Genomic DNA, 23,065 nt, shown 5'->3' on the forward strand with positions numbered 1-23,065 from the left:
GGCATGTTCAAAACTGCCTGTTGTACCTCTGGTTTAAAGCCTGAGCATCTGAGCCAGGCATGTCGCCTAATGATGGTACTGGTATTATCACTGCGTGCTTTTGCATCAGCAGCATCAAGCACACATCTAATGGAATTGTTCGAAATAGTTTTTCCTTCAGTTACAATTTCTACCCTTCTTGTACAGTGTTCCTCCAAGAGTTATTGTCAAAGCTCCTCCATGGCATCCCAGTGAGCGCTATCATAATGGGATAACAATGCCTGTACGATAACAATGCCTGTGCATTAACAATTTGCCAGTGATTGGCTGCTTCAACTGCCACTCTTTTGCCTGCCGCATCTAATTTTTTGCTTTCTTTATTAGAAGGAGGCGTGTCTTCTGTTGATTGGCTATCAGACCTTTTGTGAGCAGGAGGCAACAATAGAGTCTGGAGGGATTTGTGCTTTTATAAATAAAGGGTCTGTGGGTGCTGCCTTGTATTTTTTATCCACTCTGGGAGTGATAACCGTTGATCTAACAGGCTCTTTAAATATTTTGTCTGCATGCCTGAGCTTGCCTGGAAGCATTGGAAGGAATTGACTCTCCTTATGTGTTGCGCCAAGGGTGTCAAATAAAAAATCCTCTTCTGTTGGATCTGTGTACATATGTACACTGTGATATGTTGCTGCCCTAGCTATAACCTGTTGATATGAGGTGGAAACTTCAGGTGGTGAAGGTCTAGCTGGGAAGAGATCGGGATAATTAGGTGTAATAGGATCCAGATAATATGCATCCCATGGGCCTTGATCATCTAATGTATCCCCTAAATCATGAGCCCCACTAGGTGATGAATTGGGTGATGTGAAATCCAAAGGCGGGGGAGATGTTGGTGGAGGAGCATGTTGTGGAAAAGTAGGTGGAGGTGGAGAGGGTTGAGTAAGAAACAGAGTGGAGAGAAATCAAGAGCCTCTTGGAAAGTCAGTTTCCTCTTTAAAGGGGGGAGGTGATGTTATACTGCGTCCTGTTTACTCTTGAATTTGAAGTTGCCACTGACGAGCGTGCGTCCATAACTTCAAAAATTGGTTCCACCGGTGAAGGGGTGGTGGTTAGAGACTGTCCAGGATCGCTGAAAGTCTTTTTTAAGATTTTCAGTTCCTAAGTCTTTTGTACCTGAGATGTTTTCGGTGCTGAAACTGTGGATGGATGTTTTTTCTTTTTTGGTGCCAAAGTGGTTGGTACCAAAGTAGTTTGCACTGAAGCACCATGTATCTTTGATTGTGGTGGAGCCGAAGTAGAGGTGCTGGAGGTCAATGCCAAAGATTTCTCTTTGGCTTTTTTCAGTGACGAACCAGAAGGCGGGGCATCCAAATAACTTCATTTCCGACCATGCCTGGAAGGCAGTGGCAGACCGGTGACTTCTTTTAATGTTGTTTTCGTCAATGTTGAAAGGGTCTTTTTACTCACGGTTTGCGCCAATTTTAACAGTTGACTCTCTATGTCCGATTGTACATCAGAGTCCGAGACTTGAATGGAGAAGGCCTCCTCCTGCGAGAAGTCATGCAAGCTCATCGCCGAAGATGTTCAGTGTTTCATCTTAAGTTCGGGAAGCCATTTTCATCTGACAAGCTTTTCCATCTCTAAGTGTCTTTTTTGATCGAAAGGAACGGCATGCTTCGCAGGTCTCTTCTCTGTGGTCGGGGAAAGACATAAATTACACACCTGGGGGTGGTCAGCATGTGGAAATTTTGAGTGACATCGAGGGCAAAACCGAAATGGAGTCTGTTCCATTAGGGCTGCATAGTTAGATGCCACATGGAAGATGTAGTCCTGAAGAGGGCACAAGAGGGCCGCGTCTGCCTCGAAGGGCTGAAATTCGATTCCAGGTGTAAAATGGAACCGAAGGATAAAGTATGGATGAATACGTGATGGAACCAATACCAACGATGATAGAAAGATGGAAAGAATACCGTTTTGGACTGTATCGAGCCGAGAACTCGGAGCGAGAGGAACCCAACGGCGGAGAGAAACAATCCAACAGAGAACTCAATGCCCATGCAGTATTACCGAGAGGAGGAGTCACTTGATCCCGTGACTCAAAAAGCTTCTTAGAAGAAAAACAAGTTGTACTACTCCGAACTAACACTAGATGGCGGGCTTATGCACAGCATGTGTATCTACAGCTGCACATGCCATCAAACAGTTATTTTCTTTTTGGGGTGAGGGAAGGATGAAAATTACTTTTGTGCTGCTTGATTGATTCCAGACCTGGGTGAAAGATTACCTGTAGGGCAGCGTATGGAGTGGGGAATCAAACCTCAATAATCTAAAAAAATCAAGGCTGAAATCATTGCAGGTGTAAAGAAACCCTGATAAGTCATTGTGCGCTAATTTCCCTAAAATCATCTTGTGATGACGAGCCAGAGAAAAATGAAGTAAAAAATAAAATAACATTTAAATATATGGGATATATTTATCATATAGTTTCACTTGCATCACGCAGTGGGTGGAAGTGTGATGCAACTACCATGTGCGATGATTCGAGTCACTCAAGGCCACCCTGCATGGCCCCTGAGTGGCTTGATAAATATGGTGTAACACAAAGCAGCAGAAATCGCTGCATCGTGTTACCCTGCCCCAGGGAGTCATTACACGGGTGGTGAGTGGGTATCCCCACAAAACACTGATGGATTTTAATGCTTTCCCAGATTTACCATAAGTGGTAGATCTAGGAATGTGCCAAAAAGATACACCTTCCCAAGAGAGGCGTAACAAGGAGAACGTATAGTTTCTTACCTCTAGATGCATTTTTCTGCCATCTAGTGGTAGGGCCCGGAAGGCTCCACTATCTTATAGTACTTCTACTCTTTTAATTTATTTTCTTGTTGGTGGGCTTTGACGGCTGCTCCATTTGGTGTCACCTGTAACACTGTCCCACTTCTTCCGCAACCTCCCACCTTTGTTTGCCATCTTCAGATTCTTTTTCTTTTTTTGTTTTCTTTTTATCTTCTCCATCTTCTGGTGGAGGTAGGTGGGTTGCTTGTGGATCCAGAACATTATTCAAGCTGTGAAACAACACCTTCAGGTAAGAAACTATAAGTTCTGCAACTCAAAACTTTTCTGGATTCACATGCTGTGCATTGACTTTGTAGTGGTTTCTAACCTTGTGGCGGTTGGGTTGAAGATGGACATTGACTTGTAAACAAATGCTGTAAAACTCTTTGTTCCACTTGAGCTTCCTTATTTATCTGAATGTCGATGCAGTAATGTTTTGTAAACATGTGTGTTGATGACTACGTTGTTGCCAAGCATATGTCTTGCAATGATGTATTTGCCAGAATGGTAATTTTTGCTCCCCTCTTTCATGTTGAATGCACCTATATTGCCACAGTTAAAGGTTCTCCAGCATAAGTGTGTCACACCTGAATTGGTTGCACAATCCATCTTGCAATAGTGTTTTAGTTACTGGTCTTTCTAAGAAATGACCTGCAAATGACACAAATAGCTGTTGAGTCTTTCTGACAGTTTTTGTCCTTTCTGTGTACATTACGGCCTGTCTTGCATCTAATGTATTTAAAGCTTTTTCAGCGTAATTTTTTGCTTCCTTAAAAAAAAAATGGAATTTGTGTAGTTTCATTCATGTGAAATGACTTTTGGCACAAACTGATGTTTTCTGATCTGTTCTCATGACAATTCTATCTTTGTGAATTTGCAAACAGGGTTCTTGAATTGTGAGTGCCTGTAACTCACTTACTCTGCGTAGTGTTGTGAAAGCCAACAAAAAGGCTGTCTTTGCGATAGCAGCTGCACATTCGCTTTGTGCAAAGGTTTGAAAGTTTTTTCATTAGTTGTGTGAGAACCACATTTAAATCCCATGTGGGGGCTGACACCCGTCTTGGTGTTGCCAATCTCTTTGCTCCTTCCAAGAACCTTTTGTATACTGGTAAAGTGAACAAACTTCTCTCAATAGGCCATCTTGTATATGCACTAACACTGCCATGCATATGATACATAAGCCAGTTCTACTTCAGGAAGGCAAGTTAAGTGTTATAACACTGTTTTTCCCCTTGTGTTCTTGTCATTTAAGCCCTTTTTATACACCATAGAGAGTATATCTTCCATTTGGCTATGTAACATTTCCTTGTAATTGGTCTTCTTGCTTCCCTTAGCAGCACCATAGTCTTTTCTGGTAGTTTGCAATTACCAAATTTTAAGTCTTCAGGAGCCATGCTGTTAGACTCATCATTTCTGGTTAGGGATGAATTACTCTCCCCCATTCCATTGACAACAGATCCTGGATTCTTGGTAACATTTGATAGTTTCCTTGTGCTAATTCTACTAGATCTGAGAACCATGCTTGTTTTGCCACTTAAGATTAAGGTCATTTGGCTCCTTCTGCATTTGCTGATTACTGTGTGTAAGAGGAATCAGGGATTTTTTTTTATAGAAATGTCCCTGACCAATTTAACGACAGTGCATTCCCTAGGGATTGACTGTGTGGTTGCCTAGAGGCGAAGTTTTGGCATTTTGAGTTTTATTGAATTGCAGACAGATCTATTGTTGGTATACCCCATCCTTGAAAAGTTCTTTCTACAGCCTTCTAGTTCTGTTCCTGTTCATGGGGCTTGTCTGCTCAGTCTGTCTGCCTCAACAATGTCCTTCCCTCTAAAATGAATGGCTTGTAATTCCATCTTTCTCCGTATAGCCCATCTCCATTTTCTTGAGATATCCTTGGTAAGAGTGGTGACTGAGTCCCTCCCTGTTTGTTTATGTAACACATTGTTGTTGTATTCTCTGTTTAAATCAAGATTGTTTTCCCCAAAAGTTACCTTTGGAATGCCTTTAGAGCGAAGAAGATTGTATTTAGCTCCAGTACATTGATGTGTTGCACTGCATCCTGTTCCTTCCATATCTCTCGTACCTTGAGTGAGCCCATGTGAGCGCCCCATCCCATATGAGGGGCATCTGTGGGTATCGTCACAGTTGGAGTTGGCTGTGCAAAAGTTCTCCCCTGTGCAAAGTGTGCTCTGTTCCACCACACCATCTTCTGCTGTACCCTTTGTGTGACAACCACTAGATCTTCCCAAATCTCTGTCATCTGTGACTATTGCATTTGAAGCCATTCTTGGATTGGTCTCATGTGAAGCCTTGCATATGGAATTAAAGGGATGCATGATGCCATCTTCCCCAGTATTTTCCCACCGTCCTCCCTGTCAGAGCTTGTCCCCATCGTAGCGGTGAACGTCTCTCAGGAAGGATTGAGTACCCTTCTCATTGGGGTACAGTTTCCCTTGAATGGAGTTGATTTTTGTTCCCCAGAGCACCTTTTCATGTTCTGGTTCAGGAAAGGACTTTTCTATTTCTAAAGAGAAACCCAGTGTGTGAAGAGTCTCTACTACTTCTTTGATGTCCTGTATGCTTTTGGTGTAATAGTTTGCTGTTACTAACCAGTCATCAAGGTATGGGTATACATGTATACCCTTCCTTCTCATGGGAGTTGCTCCCACCACCAGACACTTTGTAAACACCCTTGGTGCGGATTGTATCCCAAATGCCAGCACTGTGAACTGTTAATGTGTTTTGTTTACTACAAACCTCAGGTATTTTGTTGTGCTTTCTGTTCTTTGGAATGTGCAAGTAGGCATCTTCTAAGCCTATTGTTGCGAGGTAATCTCACTGCTGTAGCTGCTGTATGAACTCCTGTAAGGTTGCCATCTTGAATTTTTTTATCTTTGGAAACTTGTTGATAAATCTGAGATCCAGTATTGGACGTAATGTACCATCCACATTTAGGATTAGGAAATATGTTGAGTAGTTTCATTTGTTGATTTTTTGTGTTGGAACCTATTCTATTGCTTGCTTGTCTAGGACTTCCTTGAGGGAAAGAGCTGTTTCTTCTCTGGAATAGACTTTGGACATTGGTCCACTTGTTGGTGGAAATTATGTTACCTCTATGCAATAACCAGACTGAATTGTGTTTAGTGTCCATTTGTCTGAAGTTACCTTTCTCCCCTCCTTGAGAAAGTTTTTTATTCTTTCAACCACAGGTGTTTTGTGTAGATGTTTCAACTGCTTGTTTGTGACTGTCACTGATGATATTTTTGAAGGTAAAATTATTTTTGAAGAGTCACTTGTTTGAAGGGGTTCCTGCCCTCTTCCCTTGTCTCCTCCTCAAAAGGGCTGGCATCCCAACTGCTGATATTGCCAGCCTTGTTGTGAAGATGCATGTTGACTGCTGCTTTGAAAGGCTTTGGTGGTAGGTTCTACCCTGTAAACTCTCTCTGGGGGCAGATTTTCTTGTTGCAAAGGTGCCCCTTCACATGCCACCTCGGAATTGCAGTGCACCCTTAGACTTTGCTGTTTCATTGTCTTTCTTCCATTGGTTCAGACTGTCATCTATGGTGCTCCCAAATAACTGCTCCTCGTTAAAGGGGCTGGACATCTTGCTTAAATCCAGAACTCCTTAGCCATGAATAGTGTCTCAATGTTATTCCCATCGGTTGTCGACTTGATGTGTTTGATGCATCTAAACAAAATTTTAGGCAGGCGTCTCAGATGCGCTGCCCTCCTACGATACTATTCGGGGAGATGCTTCATAAGTTTCCCCATCTCTTCACAATGCTGGTGTGTGTGTCTATTTAGTAATGCATTAGAGTTTGCAATCCTCAATTGGTTTGCAGCACTCCATTCTCTCTGCAACCCATGAGCTCTCCTTATCTGGTGGTGGGCCTGAGGTTAGGGGAATGTTGTCCCTCTTCCTGGCTGTGAATGTTATTATAGAATCCACAGGGGCAGTACCTTTGATATATGCCAGATCCGTAGAGGCGTTTATATTTCTTTTCGGCTCTTGGAGTAACAGCTCTGCACGTGGCTGGTTCCTTAAAAAGCCTCTTTGCCCTGGTCCAGTATGCTAGGGAGCATAGGTCAAAAATGACTGGGCAATAGTGTTTCCAGCAGTTAACATGATCGGAGCTTCTCCTCTTCCAGTTGTACCCCAAACCTTTTAGCTGCTTGTTTGATGCCTCGATTGTACATTCCAACATCATCCAGTGGCAAGGCCTCGACGGATAGCTGCTGACACCTTCCTTGGGTGAATCTGTCTTGAGGTCTTGCCATTGAGGCTCAATGAATTCGGCTTCCTCTGAACATTGGTACATCTCTAGAAATTCCTCCCCTTTATCTTCCTAGAACAACTCTTCCTTGTCTTCCTGAGGTTCAGGAGTGAGGGGGGATTGTAAATCCTTGACCTTCTTTTCAACAGACTCCTTCAGCGTCAAAGCCTTTTACAGTATTCTGAATGCCTTTAGAGTGTCATTGAACTCTATTCTTTTGTAGAATAACAGACATTTTAGCTTCCAGTCTCTTTGGCTTCCTTTCTACCTCAGCCACCCGTTCTTCGGGGTCGAGGCTCAGAGTCTTCCTTATGTACGTTGAAGATTCTTTCAATGACATGTTGGTTATCGAGCTTGGATGTTCCCGCACTTGACCCATCTTTTTTCAATGTTGAAGCGTCTTTTTCCAGTACGTCGGTCAATGCCTTGGGCCTTTTGGGAGTCTTTCCTGCACTGGACTCCGCCTCGTGGGATCTGTGGGGCTCCTGTTTTGGGGTGTGCTTGCAGTCAGCAATACTTTTGAGCCTGAGGCCTCCTTCAAAGTCCACAAGTCTGATTTTCTTGACTTGGACAATTTTTTCGAGACAGATATTTCTCTTATCTTGCTCCTTTTCTTTTCTTGCCTGTTCCTCGATGTCAACGAACTTTACTTCTGCGTCCAGCGTCTCTCCTCCTGCTTCTTCGGCAACATTATCTTCCTCCTCACTGTAAAGGGCTAGAACCCTCAGGGATGGTGTCGTCCTCTGGATGTGCATACTGTGATGCGCCCATCTCTGTCTCTCTCCTACCATCAGTATCTTCGACGTGAAGACTGAACAGGCGTTGCCATCTTCACTCTGGTGTTCGACGAGGAGACAAAGGTTGCAGATTGGATGCTTTTCTTTTTGGGAGAAATTGTGATGGCAGTTCTGGCAGAAATAAAAAGGTGTTTTCTCCATTGAGGCCCTTCAAAGAGCCCCTTTAACAGTCATTCTCTGAAATTCTCTCTCAATGCGACTTTCCTTCTCTTAGTCTTCCTATTGAAGTTCTCCGACAATGATCTAAAACAAACTCAGTGAACTTTTCAGCTATTTCAGCAACTTCTTTTTTGTAACATCTCTCTGTGTTAGAGATCCTATGGTATGCTTCCAGACTTAACGGTGGAAAAAAAAAATCTAAAGATGGTGACCAAACGTGGAAGCTTCTGGAGGAAGTTGAACTACATCACAGGGAACATCAAATGGAGCTGCCATTGAGGCCCACCAAGAAACAAATTAAAAGAGAAGGAAGACTATAAGATAGTGGAGAATTCCAGACCGAACTACGAGATGGCAAAATAATGCACAGCATGTAAATCCAGAAAAGATTCACGCTGCAAAAATATGTTTATTTCTTTTCATTTTTTCCTCTAAGTGTGCTGCATTCTTCAGCACATATAGAAAGAGAAAAATGCCTCAAGAGATTGGTTTTGTGCAGGAAGCTCCACTTCCTGCAAAAAAAAACAATCCTGCTTACAATACAGGAACCCTTGCACCATGCTGCAAAGTGCCTGTGTTGGTGCTAGGCAGTACATTGTGTGCCTGTGGTGGAAAATGACAGGAATGTGTTATATATTGTTAAGTACGGTGCATGCCTGCTTTTCCTTATCATGCAGCACAGTGCAGCAAGGTGACCAGTAACTCTCTGGAGGCTCAAAACCAGATAACACAGATTGGAAAAGGCTTAAGGGAATGTATTGCTTCTTGTAACACCTCAGGATTAGTTTGCATCAACCACTGTAGTTCACAAGTTTGATCATAAGATAATTTGAATTTCTGCCTGGCAAGTGTAAAGTAAAAAAAAAAAGATCTGCCAAGCTCTGGCAGCTCCAGTTTTGTTTAGGTGCATGCTCCGCACTAATCAATACCTGGTGATGTTTCTTCTGCTGAGAGAAGAATACTACATCTGTCCCCATGAGTATCGAGGTTGACCTGCTTGCTCGATCACAATATGATATTAGCCAAGGAGTGAGATGGTTCACTTTTTCAAGGTGCACCGTACAGTCTCCAACACTTTTCTACACCATCACTGGGTAAACCTAACTTTAGAAGGATTACATTTCCTTATTGATTATCATTACTGAATTTTCCATTGCAAAGTTTCATTATTTAAGGGTGCAAGACCATAGCCCACCAAGGTGGCACACTTTTTCACTGAGACTATTCTGTACCCAGACACAGTTTGTTTTGTGTTTGAGTGTGCTCCGGGTTAGGAGCTCTTTTGGGAGATTCTTTCAGCAGATTTGAAGATGAGGTGCTATCTTAAAATACCTTAGATGATTGTGGAAACGAGGAACCCTTGCACATATTAAAATTTCCTAGAAATAGGCAGAGATGTTTTATTTTTGTCTCTCCAGCATAAGATTATAAACAATGTGTGGTGTACAGGGCGGTATTCATTCTACCTGTTATGCAGATGCTTCTTAAGGTTCAAAAGAGAGTGGCTGGCTTTCTTCAAGGCCTGGGTCCCTTTGAAATTACCCAAATAGACCATATTTAAAATAGGCATAATGTGTGCTGTGGTGAACAGAGTGTATACAAGGTGTAGTAATTAAAGCTATTTCTTTTAGACTAAGGGACAAATTACGAGTCTGGCAATCTCAAGACCGCATGATTCGCGGTAGCAGTCGGACCACCACGGCCGTCCGACTGCCACATTACAGTTTTTGTGGCCGGTTCCACCAAAAGACTGCCATCTACTCTAGGGTCTCTGATCCCGACGGGCTGACGGCAGTCTTGGTTGTGATCAGCCAGGGAGGTGCTGAAGTCAGCTCCATCCTGCTGATTAAAACCCTGTTCTCTGCCAGCCTTTTCATAGCGGCTCAACATCTAAGAAAAGGCTGGCAGAGAACATGTGCTGGGAGCTAAGGGGGGAGGGAAGGCCTGAACTGCCCACGACACTGTCCTGAGCAGTGCAGGGGCCCTCTACCCAGCACCGTTGGAATGCGCACTGTCTGCTCAGTAGACAGTGCACATCCAGAGGGTGCTGGAGGGCCACCTGTACAATGGCATTGGACTCGGCTCCATGTGGAGCTGAGTCCAATGCTGCCACATATTTTCCACTGGGCTGAATGGGGGAAACCTTGGTTTCTGCCGTCATCCTAGTCGAAAACTCCTAATAGGGCTGGTGGGGAGACCACCATCTCCGCGGTGGCTGGGTTTTCCGACCGCCATACTCATATTCAGGCCCTAAATAATTTCTGGGGCCACTGATCTGAACAGGAGCAGGAACAGTTATCAATTGAAAACAACCCTTTCTTTGTTCTATTGACCAATTATTTTCAAATCAATGTCAAAAAGTTACACCACTCAAGGATTTTGTATTAATGAAATATGGCCTCTTACTGACCCTTTAATGACCTGCACTTGATGCATTAAATAGGCTCATGTTAGGCACTCACAGGAAGAAAGCTCAAATAACAGCCTAGAGAGAGTCAGGGTGGAAGCACCTGTAGTTGATCATAAAATCCAAGCAAGGATGAGATTCCCAAGCAAGGTTTGTGCCATGAAGCAAAAGAGTTAGAGTTTGCAACTAACAACATGGGAAACCTTATGTCACTCAGGGGTGCAACACAGGCCCCCACAACCCTTGTGGTGTGAGAAAGCCTCAAACCCCCCTGTCGTGGCAGTGTGGAAATGGGGGCTACCTGTCACACACTGCAAATTTGCAAGGCTGAATACTAATCATACAGCCGGATGTAGACTTTTGTATTGGCATAGGAGGAGGACCTGATGTCAGGCAAGTATTATTTCCTCCTGTATCCCACTCAATCCAACTAACAGACTCACATGTCCCCCCACTCGAATTAAGAACTTATATTTCCCTATGCTAATACCCCACTAATCCACTTTGGGTTCCAGAGTAAAGTGCTACTAGCCAAAAAGAACTTCAACACCTCATCAGGGGCAGTAAGTGCTATATAAATACAAATACAATACCTCTCATATTGCTAAGCAGTCATGACCCTGTCCTTCTTCCACCACATGACGGCAATTATAAATTGAATCCCTATCACAGCCATGCTATGTGAAAAGAGAGGAGATGCTATATTTCCCAAATGTGGACACAATGCTCCTTTAAGTGAGTCATTTGAGCCCAATGACATACTGTGGAAATGGGTCATGCTACTCAATATGGTAATCAACAGATAGGCACCAGTTATGGACAACCATAGACACCCTTAGTCTATCTTACCACTATACCTACTTAGAGCTACAGTAGTAAATCTTTCACCATCTTGCTAGTGCTAGTGACTTAAGGCTCAAACCAGTATCCACGGGGTGCATAGTTAAAAAAGGGTAGCACCTACCACTCCAATATTGTGTTTGATTTTGAGGCCGGAAATCTTGGTTGTGAGCTTTAAATCCAATATCTATACAGTGAGAAAATGTGTACTTGGACAAGAGCAATATTGAAAGTTGAATACCAATTGCATCATTGCTAAAATTGTGAGTTTTGTCAATGTAGGTTTTAAAAACTTCAAAAAGCTAGGTGCTCGGCATTGTTGATATTTACCTGGTTAAAAACAACAACAAACAGCTAAGTGATTATTGACATTTTGCACCAGCAACTTTGCTACCTCTATCTGGTTCTGGGATTTTATGGATCATGTGAACAAGAGTTTTGTTGAGATTATTGGCTGTATATGCATATTGGCTGTATCTTTTCATAGCAGCAGCAGGGTCTGTTTTTTGAAGTGTGTTCTGGGCCCAGATTGAGACAGAGCTCCTAACATATACGCCCTGGGCTCTAAAAGTGGGCATAACCACCAATTTGATTTTATGTGATGTCACTGTCGCACACTGCATGATAGGATGGGTTCAAGAGTGAGTGACATTTGACCTCTTGTCACCCAGATGATATAAATTCTTGTGCTTTGTATGGTCAGATGGGTTGAAGGGTGTGTGTGCTTGGACCCTTGGAGAGCCCGAATATTTGAGTTACTTTCTTCTACAGCACTTCCTGTACTGGTCTTAGAAGAGGTTCATGGAAAAGGCTACTTCCTGGTAAGGGATTCTGGGTCCAGAACACGTTTGACATAGTTGATGTCTCTTCCAGGTCAGGGTCTGTGGGCGATGTCCTTTCAGATCTTGACTTCTGGGTCAGGGTCTACTGATAAGGCCATTTTTGAGTCATGCTCCGTGGCTGTCATCACTTCCAGGTTAGGGTTAATGGGCAAGTCATCTTCAAGGTCAAGGACTGTGAAAGAGGTCAGCCCTTATATGGGATATCAGTGCCCAGTCCATAGATACATCAATTACAAGTTAAAGGGCATAGGTGATGTCACTTACAAGGCTGGATTTCTGTGGCATGGACAGCTGCATAGCAAATGTTCACTTTATGCAAAGCACTATCATTTTTAGAGTGATGGAATATTTCCCTTTAAGCTATTGCGCTACACTTATCAAATGCATAGACAAGCACTAAAAAATCTGTATGAAGAATTGGACTTTACAAGTGAGATAAGAAAATAACTCATTTTTTACAATGTCTATCATGCTGAGGATAGAAGCTCTCCCTCGAAAAAGATGTTAAAGATTGTGTTGGAAAATGCATAACAACATGAAACAATTCTCAATGTTAAAGGGAATCAGATACGAAGGCCTGAGAATGGTCAAGTATAATGCCACCTCGAAAAGGTTTCAAAGTATCTGGCGTAGTGGGACTTGGTGAACAATAAAACGCAGATTTCCCCAGAGGGATGAAGGGGAACTGCTATTTGTCACTCGCACAACATAACTGTTGGACTTTTAGTCTTACGCAGGGTCATCCCCAGTCTTTTTTGCCTCCTTCCTCCTGGTTTTTCTGACCTCTCGCTGTTGGCTCTAGGACTCTGAGCACTTTATCACTGCTGACCAGTGCTAAAGTGCAGGTGCTCTCCCATCTAAAGTTGGTATGATTGGCTTATACCTAATTGGCATATTTAATTTACCTATAAGTCCCTTGTACAGTGGTATCTCTATACCCAGGGCCTGTAAATTAAATACTACTAATGGGCCTGCAGCGCTGCTTGCGCCACCCACTGAAGTAGACTTTCAAACCTGTCTCAGGCCTGCTAGCGCAGGGCCTGTGTGCGCAGTTTTCTGCCACAGGGACTTGGCATCTAAACTTACTTGCCAGGCCCAGAACTCCCCTTTTACTACATGTAAGTCACCCCTAAGGTACGCCCTAGCTAGCCCTATGGGCAGGGTGCCATGCATGTAGAAAGGCAGGACATGTGCCATATTGCATGGCCTGTCCTGGTAGTGACAAACAGCCTAACTTGGTGTCTCACTGCTGTGAGAGCTGCCTTCTCATAGGATTGCATTAGAAATGCCCTGCCTTATGTGTAAAGGGTATTGTCTGATTTATGAGGGGTAGCGTAGGCGTGTTTGGTATGGTTGTGATGGGGATGATAAATACTGCTTACTGGTGTGGGTGTATTTTTTATTACTATCACAGAAATAGCACTACTAGAAAGTGCGCATTTATCTGTACTTATGACTCTGGTGTTTTGCAGCTTGACTCCAATCCACGTCTGGGCAGAGTGACAGTTGGGGCTTTGTGCATACTTTTCAGACAGCCTGTACACAGGGAGGGTGGAGGTGCATCTGCATACTGAATAGTCTTCCTGGGCTGAGAGAAGGGAGAGGCGGGGCACACCTACATTTGTAAAGGCTGTGCCCTGGCCTCACACAATAGGGTTGTTAACCCCCCACTGATGTTTTGGAGCCTGTGCTGAAAGGAGAGAGGGGGCACTCCCAGAACCAGTTGTAACTGGCTGGAACCTCCTCTCTCTACCATGGTAAAACACTGTAAGAACTGACTATAAGTACAGGGGAATTTTCCCCACAATTTGGAGACTCTTAATCATCTTTGAACTGGACACAGAAATGCTGGAAGAACTCACAAGGAACTGCCATGGACTACTGCTGCTGGACTGACCTGTGGCCTGCTTGGTCACTGCAGAGGACTTTCCACTTTGTTGGGCCCTCCACCTGTGGACCTTTCCTGATAAACTTGGCTCCCCGGGGGCAGGGTGCTGTGGCCCCTGACCCCTGCATTTTTACCCTGAAGCACTTGGGGTGCTTCATCTGGTGGGAGAACTAAGCGCTTTGGAAAGAGCTCCTTAGGGGATTCCCATAGCGCTTGAAAGCGCTTCCCCTTGCTGGCGCATTGCATTTGAAGATGTGTTTATTCTTTCTGCCAAAAGGAAATCACAGCCGCAGCCGGGCCCCTTTAATCACTCAAGCGCATCGGAGCGCGCTGTTTGTAGTCCCAGGGCACTCCAGGAAGAAGAGAGGAGCCGGCGCGCTCCTCTCCGTGCCCCCGGGGCACCAACAAGACCGAAGATAGGAAAACTGGAGCAAGCATGCTCCTAGCGGTGCCCCCAGGGCAGGGATTGCTCCGAGGAGTGCCCCCGGGGGACCAGAAGGCCCTTATCTGGGCCCGGAGTGAAGCCGGAGACGGGCAGGAGAGGAGGAAGCCTCTCCCTGCCCTGCCGAGCCCAGAAGGGCTCTCTGTGGGATCGCGGGCGGGGCCGAAGCCTCGTCGGAGGCTCGCCCCGCACCGCCGGTCCTTGGTTTGGCCCTTGTGTGGGCCAGTGTGGGTCTTTGCCTTTCGTGGAGGGCCAGTTAAGGGCCGGGGGGCCCTACAACGGTCACGTGTCCCAGGAGGGACCCGCCCCTGACACGGAGGGGGAGCGTGGCACCCCCCTCCTTTTTGCATTCTCCCTGGATGGTGGCCCCCCTCAGGAGGGCCGGTGGAGGTCCGGGGGATCCCCCGTGCTCGCGGGCCCCAGGAGTACCGAGGGGTTGTGTGCCACCCCCTCGCCCAAAGTTGTCAGGAGGGCCCCGTTTTGCGCAGAGGAGCACCAGGGGCCCCCCTTCTTTTCATTCAATAGGCACTGAAGGTGCCTTCATCAAGTCAGGTACTTAAAGGACCAATATAATTATAATCAAAGTTCTTTCTAAAGACTTTGCTGAGTGATATATATTGCCTGCCTGTTCTATGATGCTTTTGCATATATGGCAAATGTTCCTTTTATGGCATGACTTGCTAATATGTTTCCATAACTTGCCATATGTTTTCTAATGTTCCTACTATGGGCGTTATATGATATTCTTATGACAAGTGTTCTAATGTGATAACGTGTTTCCTGACTACTGCTTATGTTGCAGAATACTGAGTAACCTGTGTGTTATGTGTGACTACTGCTAGTTTGCAGAGTAACTAATGTGTAACGTTCTGACAACTGCTAAGGTAGCAGGATAGTATTGATATGTGATGTTTGGTCTGATAATTACGTTGTGTACAATACAGTATATTTTCATATAATCTGGTGTTGTGTTTCCTTTGTGGTGGGGATATTGCGTCACATGTGTGTGTGTGTGTGTGTGTGTTGTGCAAACGCTTTACACATTGCCTCCGGGTTAAGCCTGACTGCTCGTGCCAAGCTACCAAGGGGGCGAGCAGGGGTTATCTTGGACGTGTAACTCCCTTGCCCTGACTAGAGTGGGTAAGTTCTGCCTGGCTGAGGTGCATACCCTAGCCAACCAGAAACCCCATTTGTAACAATAACCTATTTGGAAAACATCTTTTGTTTTTCCCTGCTGCTCTGATCACAAACAATCCTTCTGCCTCATATCAGATGTTCTTCACGGAAGTCCCTCTTAAAATAAGGACTGAAGTGGAGAATGTTAATGAGGTGGTGATGGTGTGTGCCCAACAAAAGGAATTAAGAGAGAATTCATTATTATAACTTAGCAGTGCCTTCCTTCTGAATCAAGACAAACTAAAAGTGCCATTGCTTTAGCTCGGTTCAGTTAGGCATCCTTTTTTGATTATCCCTTTTAGTTGCTGCGTTTACAATTACTTGTTAGTGAACGACGGCCATTTTGTAGTTTACCAATGTTTTTATTATAATTGTTGACTGGAAGCTCAATAGTTATTTAGGATGATGTGCAGAATGATTGACGTTGTTGGTTTCTTTGGTGTTACACCTTTACAGCCATTGCTTTGAAATGACACATTGGGTAGAAGTACACAGCTTAACTGTATTCAGACGTGGACAAAACACAGTTAGTAGGCTTACCTTTTCATGTAACATACACAGTAAATCGGCAAACCAATGAAAGGACTCAATGTCCCTGCACACCCAAATAAAGTAGAGCCTTCTTAGCTTATACTGCTCCCAGGAACTTCTGCAAAGCAAAACAGAACAGAAATTAACCAAAAACTATTCAGTGGAATGTGTTCAAACCAAATGAATGACTGTTTTATTGACAGGAGAGCTCTACACTGAATGAACCCTAATGCTAAAAGTACATAAAAATGAACCATAGTGCATTTAAGATGAAAATATTATGAACTGCATCTACCACTGAAAAGGATGTAAATATGTGGGAGAAGTAAACAACACATGTGCATACACTAGGGGTTAGGTTACATAAACTGCTCTGTGTGGTGCCATTGTTAGCATCTTACATCAAGACAGCGTTTGCAATCTGGTGAGAGCCCCAGGTCATTACGCAACTTACACAAAAATACATACATGCATAATACTGAAGGCAGCTTTTACACAGCCTCTTTTTGGCTACGGTTGTTGAATTGGCATTGGTCAAGGGAGCTGTCCACCATCGTTGACCACTTCCCATTACATTTCTTGCATGTGGACTACTTAGAAAAAAGAATCCACACACGTTCCCTTTAATTCCTTCTTTGGAAACATTTTAAAATGTATTTTTATAGTGGTTACCTTTTTATTTATGGTTTGCTGCTTTTATATTTTGTTGCTTTTTCTTTTGCTGTTGAGTGCCCTTACAACTATGAGTACCTGGTAGGACCCATACTATAACCACTGCTTGCTCCAATCTTTTCTTGGCACTGCCGAAGCTTGATTTGTTTCTTCCTCTTGATGGGTCAGCAACTGCTAAGTGTTCCCTACCACTCCATTATTTTTCTGCACTCCCACATGCACAAACTTTGTTGAAAAAAAAACAAATCTCCTAACTATGTTGACATCGACGTCAGACATGGGTGTTGTATCACCATGCCTAGAGCCCTCCTGGACCTTTTTAGATTTTGCCTGCACAGCACTAGTGCTTTGCTTGCAAAGTCTTTTGTAAGTAAAAAATATCTTAAAGGGGCTTAGAACCCACCCCATACTTACCTTAACTTACCATTGTTTTATTCCAACCTCACTCTAATTCACATGCTCCTGATTGGCCAGCATGTTGTCTCCGCGCCGTCCACTTCACTTCTGCTCTTGTTTTGCTGTCCTTGTCTGGTGTGGAGTTTGGACCAAGTACAGTTTCTGGTCACTGGCCACTGGCCAGTGCCCTTCCTGTAAAGGTATGTTTTTTTCATTTATAAGTGTGCAGGCTGCCTTCTCTCCAATTCCATCTGCCAAAAGCAGCCTCACCTCCTCTCCTTGCTGCATCTTCATTTATTGGGTGATGCCCTGCTGCCTCACCAACACACATATGCACACAGACTACCCAGTGAAAATGTAAATTTTTCTTTACTTGCAATCTGCAGGTTTGTGGCTGCTATCTTTACATTGCTCAGTCACTAATTCTAATCTATTGGAGGCACTATCTAAATTGCAATAGGTCTTCATGAGTGGGGGAAGGTTTGGGGGGCACAGAAGGAGACTGACAAATAAAGGTGCTAAACAGCGTATTGCTGCTCGTACACATGTAGAGCCTTTACTTGCTGTCTGTGTTGTTAATAATGCTGACACCTACCCCACCACACTCCTTACGCAGTGCCCCGGCAAGCCTTTTACATCCAATGTTCCTCTTGTGTGGTTTTCTGAGGTAGATGCAGTGCAGAGAAAGAATAGGTTTTTGATAATTTTCCTCCCATATGATTTAATTTATGGCAGAAGCTGGTATAAGATTTCTTCATACTTCATTTTAAAATGTAGGTTAAGCGTATGGGATCACATGACATAGCAAAATATTAGTTTCCATCATACATTAATTGGTTTGGACTCCACAACACGTTTGAAAGAGGACTTCATTTCCTAAACACAGCTCCTCTATGTGATATATGTCTACACAGAATCTTTTGGTTTCGTGTGATGCATGCACATAGTGCTGCAGTGGAACCACAAACCAAGGAAGTGATTTGCACTGGCATATAGGGTTAGTAGGGAGATTGTGGACCTGTACTGTGCATATGTGTGTTGCAGGTATTGCTTTAAAAAATAAAATGGGCCAGCCAGACTGCAAGTCCCACAGGGAACAGAGAAATAAATACATCTGACAAGCTTTATCCTCACTTGATCCGAGTTCCCTGCGAGAACAGCCAAAGATGTGCAGCAGCTGCTGCATGTTAAGACGCTCCCCCTTTAGCCACCCTCTGTCACTCTGAAGACAGGAGGGAGTCACAGGCAGTGCACCAGTATTACCTGTTGTCAGTTACCACATTTAATTATGATCACCAATCACAATTAAAGTTGACAAGGAGGTGCCCTGTAAGTAAAGGCGGCTGCTGAGTATTAAGGGCAACTGTAATGTCAAGACACATACATATATAGAGCATTCAGTAGAGAAACTTACATAATCATGTATGGTTGGATGGAACTTGACAGAGGCATGGAAAAAAGTCATGTAGGACTTTGACCATTTAGGTTTAGTCCTATTGTTTACTGTGTTTTTTTCTTCATTGCGGATGGCACTATACTTAGCCACACAGGTGCAAACGTGTGTATTGTTGTGCTGTTTACCTGAAAAACTAAAGACTCTGAAGTTGTTTTGACTTTCTTTGACATGCCAAAGAGGGTTATTCTGCTAGCCTACTTAGGCTTCTCCTGCACTTGTGAAGTCTGTTGTTAGTAAAAACAAGCATTGGCAAAGCCAGTGTGTTTTGCCTATGCGAAATCTGTTAGCTTTGTCAATGTTTTCTACATGTTGCACAGTATTCAGCTGCTGTGGAATATGGCTTAAGGGCACCACTCCTCTAAGTCTAGGGTAAGACACATAAGGCCTTCTTCACATATCATTTTCTGTGAGAGGCTGTTCATTACTCTTGCTTGTGTGGAACTTACTCAGGAATTCACAGGAGTACGGCATACTTACTGACATTAAAATAAGCATGTATCAATCTTGGAAATAAATGAGTAAATCGAACCTGAGCCTGGCGAAAAATAAACATTTGTTGCATAAAAAAAGATTTGGGGATTAGCTCTCAATATTTAGGTAGCGTTGACAACTGAAACAATTAAAACACAACTGCTAATAAAAGCTCCTAGAATCAGGCCTGTATACAACAATTAGAGGAAAAGGTAGACTATAGCCACCTACATTACATCGTAGAGGAAGAAATATTTTTTCACTGGCTTTAATATGTATACAAATTACATTTTGTACATTTATCTTCATAATAAACTGAGTGGGTCTTCAAGCTGTATGCAACTTCTAGAAACGAAGAAAAACAGAGAAAGAATGCCAATTTGAGGCATGATCGGAAGGTTAAATCTGATTTTACCAATGATGTGTTTTGAGTCTGTATTCCCTGGTATCATTACTGGAAATGTAATTCACAACCTTGCTCCTGAGCCACACATTTCTTTTTTCAAAGCATGTATGTCCCAATATAGAACCTACTTTTGACTAACCATGATATCTGATGCTAAAATTCCACTTTGCATAACGAATACAAAATAGCATCCTAGCTAAAATTTGGTATTTTGAAATGTATGATGTGCAGGCCTTACCTGAGGAGACCTATATGGGACAAAAATCCCTCACTTTAATCGGCAAGGTCCAGTACTTTTGTCACAACACCTTCTCAAGTTTATTATAATACACCGTATTAACAGGTTTACTTTATTTCACTTTTCACTTTATTTGAGTTGGACCAGGTTGGGTATATGAGGCTTAATGTTTCAATAGTTTCAAAACTTGTGTGCCTTCAACATTTAATTAGTATTCAGAGTGAAATCACATTTATGGCTGCTGTGTGTCCAACATGCTTCTGCCAGTCCTTGAGCCTCAGCTGACACTTGCGACCACACAGCTCAGATTCTGCTCTGTCCACCAGTCACCGCTGGCCTCCATCAGGCATATCCAAAGTTATAGACTCAGCCACATGAATTGTAGAAAACTGAGACTGCTGCGTGATGGGCAGATGGACAATTGACACTGAACTTAAACACAAGGAGTGACCAAGGGACCAGCACTTCGGGGCAAGGGTTCTGATTTTTCTGGTCTCTTTGAGACTTGCTTAAATCATGTCATTATTGGCTCTTCCTAACATCTCCCTGGCCCACAGAATTGCCATATTGTGCCTTGTGCTTGGGCTAGCTAATAGGGCAGACCAGAGGCAGCCAGCTGCCAGAAATGCATCAGTCCAAATGGAAAGAGTTTGATGTGAGTGAAACATTATAGATAAATAAGGAGGTCAGGCGGCATCAGAAGGCAGTGTTAAAATACAGCGGTACCATTTTGGTTTTGTTTTATCTCATAATAGTGTGTGTTTGATTTTGATGCTTCCCTACTAGACACAACTAACTTCAGAGTGCTTAAGCAAGCTTGTCTGGAGATTTTCCCCACCAAATAAGATCTTCTGGTGACTGTATTTTTTTTATCCAAAGCTACAGGAGTGGTACTGAGTGTGGAGGCCAGTAGAACTGCCCAGTGGGAGAAATAAGTTGGTTAACAGACTCGGTGGGCCTCAGTCGCTTGTAAACAGCATTTAACAGTTGATGTTGGTTCTGCTTTTCAGCTCTTCCACTCATTTGCTTTTCCAAAAGTTAAACATAAACACTAAGGCCCTTATTTATACTTTTTGGTGCAAAACTGCACCAACGCAGTTTTACACCGAAATGTTTAGCACCGGCTTTCACCATTTCTGAGCACCAGCCGGGCACCATATTTATGGAATGGCGCAAGCCGGTGCAAAAGGTAGGCTAGAGTAAAAAAAAAAAAAATGACGTTAGCCGGGTGAAGCTGGTGGTATGGAAGAAAGGGATTTTGCACCAAAAAATGACGTTAGACTCTAACCAGCCTAGCGTCATTTTCTGATGTAAAAGCATCCATACCACATGACTTCTGTCTTAGAAAAGAAAGGAGTCATGCTCACCACCCCAAAGGCCAGCACAGGAGACCAGGGTCCCTTGGGCATGGCCATTGCACCCAGTGCCATGTAGGGGGGCTCACTTCAGGGCCCCCAATGGCAATTAAAAAAAATTAAAAAGTACTTACCTATACTTACCTGGGATGGGATCCCCATCCTCCGCTGTCCCTCTGGTGTGGGTGGAGGGTGTCCCTGGGGCCTGGGGATGGCAGATGTTAGCTCATTCCATGGTGTTCCACCATGGAAATAGGCCCACAGGTCCCATAACGCCTGCTTTGACCCAGGCATTAAATAAAGGTGCAAAGCAAGCTTTGCACAATTATTTTACCCCTCCTCCCCGTGCATGATTTTAGCACGGGTGATAAATATGGCGCTAAGGCCATAGTCATTTTTTGCACGGGAATGCCTACTTTGCATCTCATTGATGCAAAGTAGGTTTCCACGTCCAAAAAATGACTAACTCCATAAATTTGACGCTAGATGGGTCTAAATATGGAGTTAGTTTTGCACCGAATTTGCGTAAAACAATGACGCAAAACAAGTATACATATGCCCCGAAAATATCTCTGCAACTGACAATTGCGAAGGCCCCATATCTGGAGGGGCAGGAGATAGTTTTTTGTTTATTCTTCAGGGCAGGAAACGTTCCCACTGAAAAAAACACAGAGATAGTGGTACATGACGAATTAAGGTATTTAAGATCCAAAAATATTTGGAGTAACCTTCCAAAACCCAAAGAAGAAAGATGAAAAACAGATTTCAAAAGTTATTTGTCAGTGGATTCGTGGCCCAGGACCTGGGAAGAGGTGTTGGTGAGGAGGATGAAAATGCTGACAATGATACAGCAGCAAAGAAGAGCTGCACAGCTCAACATTCGGATGAAATCTTGCTGTGGTTACCGTGAACAATGATGACACAAGGCTTCTGTCAACTATTAATGAAAAGATGGTTAGCCCTTGTTTCAGCTTTAATGATAATGAGAAAACTAACAATGAATTAAAGACAATTCACAAAAGAATTAGGCACCAAGATTGCAGGTTAACAAAATGAAACTCTCAAATAACAAATTAGTTTGCTACAAAATCAAATAATGAAAAGGGAATTACAATGAATCAGAAAATACTATGGGAAGTATTTCATCAAATTAAGATCTGCAAAAAACATACAGGACCTTAAATGGAAATAAAAGCCATATTGAAGGTCTATCAAAAGATAAAGAAAAGAGGCACTTTTCTCTAATGAACACTAAAACAACAGTTCAGACAAAAGCACATTCAAATATTAAAATGCTGCCAGGCCTGAAGCTCAATTAATAATAACAAACTGGCTTTTAAGTCTTCCGTGTTAATAAAAGAAATTATTGGAAGAAGGGACTCCCTCTATGGATTGGTAAATGATACTGATTTGCATCTAGTTAGTGATAAAACAATCATAGAAGAAACCCCTTTGGAAGACATGTAAAATGATTCAAGTGAGATGCCACTTCATTCAGTGACGATAGGGCATTTACACTTTTAAAAAAATAGCAAGTCCATCCTTTATGAGGAAAATAAGTTAGAAAAACTGAAGTATCTTTTTAGACCAACCAATTATAAAAACAAAAAGATGTTCATTACCTTTACTATCTCTCTTCCTATTAGAAGATTTTCTGTTAACCTTGGAGAAGATTGTTCACCTACATCGAGGTTGAATTTTGTAGGCAATAGTGGGTCAAAAATAACTAACATGTAGTGGGCTTAAGATAGAGGAAAATAAACCAATTGCGTGAAGAAAAATAATGATACCAGAAAGAACAAAGAAAGTCACATACAATTCAATTCATACAGAATTTCTAGTACTATAATTAGGAAAATGAACATCTTTGGTCTGTTCTTCATATTTGCAAAAAAACAATC

At 43.1% G+C, this 23,065-nt stretch overlaps 1 protein-coding gene across 2 annotated transcripts in view; it reads right to left on the reverse strand.

Moving 5' to 3' along the window:
• NOX4 (NADPH oxidase 4) overlaps positions 1–23,065 on the reverse strand; it is a 759,149-nt gene that overhangs the window by 75,212 nt on the left and 660,872 nt on the right. For both annotated transcript variants that reach the window (XM_069204008.1, XM_069204009.1), the window contains one exon: positions 16,180–16,288. In XM_069204008.1, coding sequence (XP_069060109.1) covers positions 16,180–16,288 — 109 coding nt within the window. The remainder of the gene's footprint in view (positions 1–16,179; positions 16,289–23,065) is intronic.

This window comes from Pleurodeles waltl, chromosome 8 (assembly GCF_031143425.1).
Source record: "Pleurodeles waltl isolate 20211129_DDA chromosome 8, aPleWal1.hap1.20221129, whole genome shotgun sequence".
NCBI lineage: Eukaryota > Metazoa > Chordata > Amphibia > Caudata > Salamandridae > Pleurodeles > Pleurodeles waltl.